Source organism: Morone saxatilis, unplaced genomic scaffold (assembly GCF_004916995.1).
Source record: "Morone saxatilis isolate NCDOM2014 unplaced genomic scaffold, NCSU_SB_2.0 Contig4, whole genome shotgun sequence".
In the NCBI taxonomy this organism is placed as follows: Eukaryota; Metazoa; Chordata; class Actinopteri; family Moronidae; genus Morone; species Morone saxatilis.
In genome coordinates this window covers 15,836,348-15,844,402 of record NW_023339984.1, presented here as the reverse complement: position 1 = coordinate 15,844,402, position 8,055 = coordinate 15,836,348, and the positions used below count along the sequence as shown (strand labels likewise).

The 8,055-nt window shown below is 38.6% G+C and overlaps 1 protein-coding gene across 1 annotated transcript in view; it reads left to right on the top strand.

Annotated features, from left to right (window-relative positions):
- Window positions 1-617: 617 nt before the first annotated feature.
- LOC118338156 (E3 ubiquitin-protein ligase TRIM7) overlaps window positions 618-8,055 on the top strand; it is a 12,842-nt gene continuing 5,404 nt past the window's right edge. Inside the window, exons 1-5 of the mRNA XM_035675398.1 lie at window positions 618-760; window positions 3,170-3,311; window positions 4,526-4,757; window positions 6,708-6,922; window positions 7,099-7,203. Coding sequence (XP_035531291.1) covers window positions 3,171-3,311; window positions 4,526-4,757; window positions 6,708-6,922; window positions 7,099-7,203 — 693 coding nt within the window. The 5' untranslated portion in view covers window positions 618-760; window position 3,170. The remainder of the gene's footprint in view (window positions 761-3,169; window positions 3,312-4,525; window positions 4,758-6,707; window positions 6,923-7,098; window positions 7,204-8,055) is intronic.

Genomic DNA, 8,055 nt, shown 5'->3' with positions numbered 1-8,055 from the left:
ATTTAAGGAATACTCAGAGATTTATGAAACAAAGTTTGTTTGCTATCTCACATATATATAAATACTACCAGCACCTGACTGTTGTTGGCAGTGCATGGGGAGTTTATGAAATATAGATACATATTTGAAGTAAAAAAAAAGGGAGAGAGATTAAACTATTTTATTATATACAAGATCAAACTAACTTCTGTACAACTTAAATTAACAGCCCAGGCTTTTATTTGCTTCAATTGCTTAACTCCACCTGCCTTCATTCGGAACAGTCCTTTAATTCCTTTTGCATAGAACTCTAGTTCAACAAAGATGGGAAATACTATAAAGTTGTATATTATGATTATATATCAGATAACTAACAGGCCAATGTATGTGGGAGTAATTCTTCTTATTTGTTGAAGTTGGTTTGTTCCCATGCTTCCAGGAAACTCGATACGTAAAGACAAGAGAAACAAGAACAAGGAAAAGGGGTAGAGACTGTGACCATTTGAACTACTGTGTGTTTTCCCACCTTAACCAGTCCTGCCACATTTACCTGCCTAACAGAGAGACAGATGAGTGGGCGTGGTGTGACTTTCCTTTCCTCAGGACACACACACACACACTTACACACACACCTTTATATTTCACAGCCTGAAAAGACGCCTATCATAAGTGAGAGTATGAGCGAGCGAGATATGACCTCTTAAGATCAAGAAACAGCTGACAGAGTTTTTGTACGTCTCTCGAGATTTTTGGAAACATCTTAAAGTCACCAACAGGAAAGGTATCTACTTTTACTCACTTATTTCCTGTGTAATGAAGTATCTAAAGAAAACGTTCATGTACAATGGCAGTCTTTTGTGTTGTAGGTAAAGTAAGACTCTTCCACATGTCACTTGATGGCTCTTAAATGTATTAATCATCAGGCTGTTGAAGCAGTAGAGGAGTTTAAATACTTAGAAACCTTTTTTTAAATGCATTATACTGTAACACAGTAAAAAAAAGCAATGCAGTGTTTGTATATAATCAGGAAATTGATATAAGCGAGAACTTTTTATGCTTGGGTTTCTTGTTCTTGTCTCCCACAGTCTCAAAATAAATGCATGTGTTAGCTCTGCAGATACGTAGCTATCCTGAGCATATTATGCATCTCACCCAGACCTCGCTGGGATAGACTCCAGCTCTCCAACACACCGAAATAGGAGAAGTACAAAGCGGATGGAATAGATAATGGAGCAGAATTAGATACTACTGCTTATAAAGTATTAATTATTACAAAAACACTGATATTTAAAGTGTGTTTGCAACATGTGATGATAAGTCTGAGGTCATTCTGTTGGGTCACCCAAATTCCATCGGCTCTTTTGGTGCTAATCTTGTCTGTCAAATAATGTTACTGGAAGCAGGAATTTAGGGGTAACATTTGATGCTAACCCCTGTTTTGATGATTAAGTCAGAAATGTTGTTCAGTTAAACTCAAGATAATCTCTAAAATTAGGTCTTTTTTATCAACTGCTGATCTACAAAAAGTCTTACATGCTTTCATTTTCTCTTGGCTTGATTACTGCAACACTCAAGAGTCATCCCAGGCTATGTGCCCTCTCTACCAGTGAGATCTGTGGATGGAGCCCTGCTGTAGGCCATAGTTTGTGATGATCAGACTTTTGCTACTAGAGACACCATGGATTTCTCTGCCTACTGAACTCAGACACGCTAAGGTTCCCAGAATCCCCACTATGGGTCGTCAAAGCTTAATGGGGGGTCGCGAGGTCTTCTTTATTATAGGGGTGTAAAAAAAACTTATAAGACATACAAAGTAGGTCTATGTCTCAGCATTTGGTTCAATTCTGTAACGAAAACTTTAGACTTTAGATTATTATTTAAGATCTATACTTTGAAGACCTGAACATTACATTCACAGAGCCTTCACTCTCTGACAGCCTCGTCCTGCATTAGAAAAGAGAACAATGGCCAAGTGTGAGTGAGAAAAACAATGAATATACAGAACAAAAAAAAGTTGCTAAAAATATCAGAAAAGCTCTTGTCTAATGGGTTGTCAGTTTATGCAGTGATAGAAAAGGGGTCCCTTAAAGGAAAAAGTTAGGATATCGCTATATTCATTATTGTTGTCTTTACCTCCTCTGTGCTCATGTCTCATGTGTTAAAAGAGTGTGTCATCTATGTGTGTGTATGTAGTGTACGTGATAATGCAGGACAGAATCTTGACCCACTTCATTCCTTAAGTTTTTTGACTATCCTAATCTGATTTGTGGTGACAGGGGTGATTTGTGTATGTGTGTGTGTGTGTGTTATATAATGTGTCCAGCAGTTGCCCCACACTCTACCTAAAACAAACCAAAAACCCTTCATTTTAACAGTATTACTTTGTTTTGATTCCATTGTCTTCTCAAAATTGCGATACACTGCTTCTTATTTAACCGTTTTAGCCTTCCAACTTCTCTTCTGTCGCCGAAACTCTTGGATAGAACAAACACTGACAAATTGTCCATATTTGAAACCAATGTGTGGCAAAAACTGTAGAGAGCACATTCAGTTTTCTTGTGCAGATATTTTGACCTTAAAGTTTAGCTTTAAGAAGGATCAGGGCCAAAGGTGAGAGGATTCTGCAGAGGAAGTAGCATGATGTTGCAGTCAACATTGGTTTCTTTGACTCCAGTTGTTCCCTATTCTTAGCCAATTGGTTCTAGTAACCTAAACTCAACCTTACCTTAACCAGATGGCAGCTCAGAATACATGAATTGTGAGTCTTTTTCATGATCGTCATTTTGGAAGGCAACGACAAATGACGCATTCTGTTCTTTAGGTATGAGGTATGTCTTCTTGACCCTGTTTAATTTCAGTATACGTTGTTATGAACAAAAGTGTTACCCAGGGACAAAGTTGAACAAAGGTTCACAGAAATGTCTTAAACCAGTCTAAAACTTGACTGAACCTCTTGCATGAACCTCTGCATATTTTAAATACTGCTGGTGAAACTCAGCATGGGGTGAAAGTGACAAGAACAATGTATTCGGAACAACTTATCAGTCTTTATAGCAATATTAAACTAATAATTACAAGACATTATGTTTGTGTCTTCTAATTACCTCTTCAAAATATACTACAGCCTCTTGCTTTTGTTAATAGTTCATTAATAGTTGGTTAATTCCTGTCTCTCTTTTACTGTCCACAGGATGTCCTTATATGGTAGCTTTCTGTCTGACGAGCAGTTCCAGTGCTCGATCTGCCTCGATGTGTTCACTAACCCTTCGTCCACACCGTGCGGCCACAGCTTCTGCATGGGCTGTATCAGTAGATACTGGGACGGGTCTAAGGTGTGTGTCTTTCTGTCCATCCCTCCTTTCTTCCTTCCTCCTGTCATCTTCTTCACCCTCCTTCTGTCTTTACCCATCCTTTGTTAAGCTTCCTTTCTTCCTCCATTCCCTCAGTTTGTACCAAGACTTTCTTTCTCTCTCTCTCTCTCACTCATGTCTGACTTCTTCTGTCCTTCCTTTGTATTCTACCTTTCCCTATTTTGTGTGCACTGTTTATGTGTTGCTTGTGTATTTCTTCTATGTGTGTGTAGGACTTTATGTTACCATAGTAGCCCCAGTTTGTACCTTTTATGTACTAGTATATATTTGGGTCACAGAGGTAACTAGTGTTTTTTCTCAAATATACTTAGCAAGCCAATTTGAAAAACCCAGAAGTTCGTTTAAAAAGTTTTACCACTGTTCTGCTGCTAGGTACTTTCCTTTATCTAGGTTAGAGGAACTTGTGGACAACAGATATTTGCTCTGAAATAAGAAAACAAAAATCATTGGGGAAAAAACGGAAAATGACAGTGATCTGATTTTATTTGATGTGTCAATAAATATATAGGGATAGGGATTAAGAAACTAAAATACATGTCGTCACCCTGTTAAAATAATAACTCATTTTTTCAAGTTTTTCAGGAAACACAAAAAACGTATCCGCTTTTTTTAGACAAAAAATGACTTAGGCGATTATTTTAACAGTGTGACGATGTGTGGATTTTTCGATTATGTGTTAATTTTTTTGTTGTGAAGGATCCAAATGCAGTCCTCCCTGCTGAAGCCTCTAGTTCTGTGAGCTATGGGGTTTAAGCATGAGTAGTAGAGTTGTGGAGTAGTCTAAGAAGTTTGGTTTTATCATTTCAAAACATATATTCATTGACCACAAAGTGCACTGACCAACCTATCTATTTACCTATCCAGGTAACTGGTTGGCTGCCATCTTTATTTTGATTTGAACACAGAGGTGCAACCGTTATTTTATTCTGGAAATACCTTTACAATAAGTATTTGAATCAGCCAGGAGGTCTTCTAAAAACATCAAGATTAATCTTATAGAGAAATTAAAGGTTACCTCTGTGATGTTAAGCTAACGCTAATTCACTAGCTGCACAAACTGTGGGTAGTACATTCATGCTTCAGCTAAACGTACTTCCTACCTTTCTTGTCTGTCTTTCCTCTATATTTAATTTCTTCTTTGGTTCCTTTTTTTACTTCCATCCTTCCTCTCTCAGGTTTGCCAGTGTCCTCTGTGCAAGAAGACCTTCCAGAAGCGACCAGACCTCAAGATCAACAGGACGCTGCGAGAGATCACTGAGCAGTTCAGATCCATGAGAGGAGGGGGAGGAGTGCGAAGGGAGAATGGAGGCGGGCGAGGAGAAGGGGGATATTTATATAACAAACTGAAGAAGAAGCTGCCTCGACCTCTGCCAAAGGTGCCGGTTTTGCTGTCCTGCGAGGCTCAAGGTAGGACAGATGAATTAGGGTTTATCAAAATCTGCCTTTTAGTACATTTTAGATTACAAGTCAAAATATCTTGTCAGATTTCTACAAGGACATTAAATAAGCAGCTCTGATAAATCCAACTAAACAATCAGGCATTTGACGTCAAACAAGTGCTTCCTTCAAGTACTCTTTGCCCCAAACTGCAGACGAAGACGAAGGATAAAATTTCCATTGGGTCAAATTGTATTTCCTATATTTCTGATAGGAGCTGAAGATTAAAGAAGCATAGAAAAGCAGAGGGTCGTTGGAAAGATTAAAATGAAGTAGAAGAAGCAGAAGATTATATTATTATTATTATTATTATACTGCTGTTTTAAGTGGATAACTGTGTCTTTGCACATGATGATTGCATTACAACACATTTAGTTTCCCATGATGGTCTAGATGCTGCTTTGTCTTTCCTGTACTGTATAGAAAATATGGTATGGTATCAATAGTTAAGAGCTACACTCACCTCAGTCAAGGTTCTTCTATGTCCTGGCTCCACAGTGGTGGAGTAACTCCCCACTGAAGTCAGAACAGCAGAGACTCAAGCCAGGCTTCCATCTAAATGTAGCGCAAATTGTAACCCACTCGCTTCCCCCTGCCTTTCCAAGCACAAGGGGTAAACTACGGTGGTGACGAAGATAAAGAAAAGGCCCCCTTCTTCTGCAATGAGTTGATGTAGTTACAGTAAAAGAACAATAGTCAAACAAAAATTTGTTGATTTAAAATGCAGAAAACATGATGGAAATATGGCATTTGTGTTTGTTTTCATGTATTCATTTAAGGAAAGTTACAGTCCCCTCATCGCTTCACACAGATCTGTTTTCAACTGCTGCCATTTTCCTCCCATCAGTGGACTTTTCTACTGAAAACTTATCACTTCAGACTACACCTCAACATCCCGTGCTACTGCTAACATCTCACTTAAAAAGACAATAGTCACTCTTTCTGTAGCACTGAACTGTGTTACATCTTATTCCTACAGAGGCTGTATGGACTTTAAAAGCCCCTCCAGATAAAAGTGAATGAATGTGTGCAATGGAATTAAAGTAACACATAAATAACATTGACAACCTGACTCTAAAAGTGCTGGTGTTTTTTATCGTTCTTCAAAAATCTATATTCATTCCTCATACCCAGTGGCAGAGCCAGTCTGCTCAGTTTGGTTGCACATTCTGCAGATGATGTATGACTGTCCTGTCAGAGCTATGTTGCACAACAGCAATCTTTAACAAGACAGGAAAGGTCTGAAGCCACACTAGCAGCTCTGTGAGGCTATAAATACTGATGTATGCATGTTATTATGCTCAATAATAGCAATAGCTGTGTTTCCATGAACATATTTTTATGTGCATGTTGAAGTATCGCTTTAGAAATAAAAAAGCTTGCTTGAGGAGTTTTTTTTACATTTTTGGAAGCGTTAATGGAAGACTTTTTTTCAAATAAGTTCTGACGTAGCAAACATTAAACTTACATAACTGATCATATCTCCTCATCACTCCCATGACTCCACAATTCATCTATGATTGCTCCACACAGATCCGACACCTTCCTCACATTAATACATGAAATATACAGGAATGCCATATTTCCAAAGTGTTTTCTGTACTGTTTTACACTGTTTGAGGTTTGATGGCGCTTTCCGACTGGAGACCCTGTGCTACCTAGCATACTGCTCATCTCATGAACTAACTCCTCATATTTGTATTATGGTAGTGGATGGAAACAAGCATTTTTTGCATTTTCTTCTGCCCATTTACTCAAAATCGGGCCAAAATTTGTGATGTGTCATGGCAATCCTGCTATTAGTTCTTGAGATAGTTCATCCTGACTAAAGTGTTGGACCAACTAGTTGGCCGATCAAAATAAGAAGGTGCACAGCTTTTTGAGCCTCCATGATTTTTCCTGTATCTTCTGTCTTGAAAGTTGAGTCCATGCCGACCTCACTGGCGCCAGTCACAACCTCACTGGCTTCTTCAGTACCAAACCAAAGTTCGATTGCTGCCTTGGACCACACCTCCGTACCTCCCCTGCTGCCCCCCCCCTTCTCCCGCTCCAGTGGCCGGAGAAGGTTCACCGTTAGCGGGGCTGCGAGCAGCCACAGCCTCCCTGTCTGCGAGATCCACCAGAGAGGAATAATGGTACAATACTCGTATAAACCAAATCTGTCATTGATTTTTCAGTCTTTCAGACAAGCTTTTTATTCCAGTTTATTGAGGAACAAGAAGAATAATAATGACTTTATGCACCCTTTAACGTGAGGCTGTTTATATTTTAATAGCAGATTGACTCTGAAACACTCTCTCACTGATTTCAGATTTACTGTAGGACTGACGGAGTTTGTATCTGTCCTGAATGTGAGAACGAGGACCATTATGATCACGACACAGTGACTGTGGAAACCAAATGGATGGAAGTCAAGGTTGGACAATGAAACAGAATAATGTTTGAAGTAAATAATTTTTTTAAAAACAGACAACAATGGCTGTAAGAGGAAGAACAACAACAAACCACAAACTGTTACGAAGCCGGTGATGGCTGACATGTGATAGCAAGAAGTTCCTATGAGCCAGACAAAATAAATTTAATAAGGACATAATGCAGTCTGGACTTGTAAGGGATAATACCTTCAAAGTTGTACATCCCATGATTGTGGATGATGTGGAGAACTTTGAGCGTAGCCCACTTACACCATGGATACTTACCAACAAAGTGCCATATGCAATCAAATTAAAGATTTATGTAGAAAGAATGTGTTACTTTAATATTACAACTAATTTTGATAAAATTTTTCTGTTATTAATGTCATAAAATGTAGTTCCTGAGCCTTGAAATACGTGCTGTTTGCTGAGCCAGGGATTTTAAAATCCTGAGAAATTATGACCACACTCGAAGTGTAGAGAATAGTATTTGTGCATGTTTTTGATGTTGGTTACATAACCATAGCTCTCTAGCTAAGCCTCAATGTTGCTGTCATAACATTCATTTTAATAGAGGTTCACTGCTTTAGCAATCAAACACGCATGCCATAGGTGTCCAGTTACACTGTCCAGTTACTTACTCACACCTTCCAAGCAATCAGAATTTAAGTGGCCATGGTATTTGTGCCTCAAGCACAAAAAAATACTTTTTGCAAGCACACAATAATAGGCTCTCTGTCTTAGTTTTACTTATTTTTCCTTTCTCAGATTCCCTGCTCTCAAAATCAGGGAATATCTGATTGGAAGTTTGGTCTCCAATTAGAAAAACACTGGTAAGCACGTCCATCCATAGA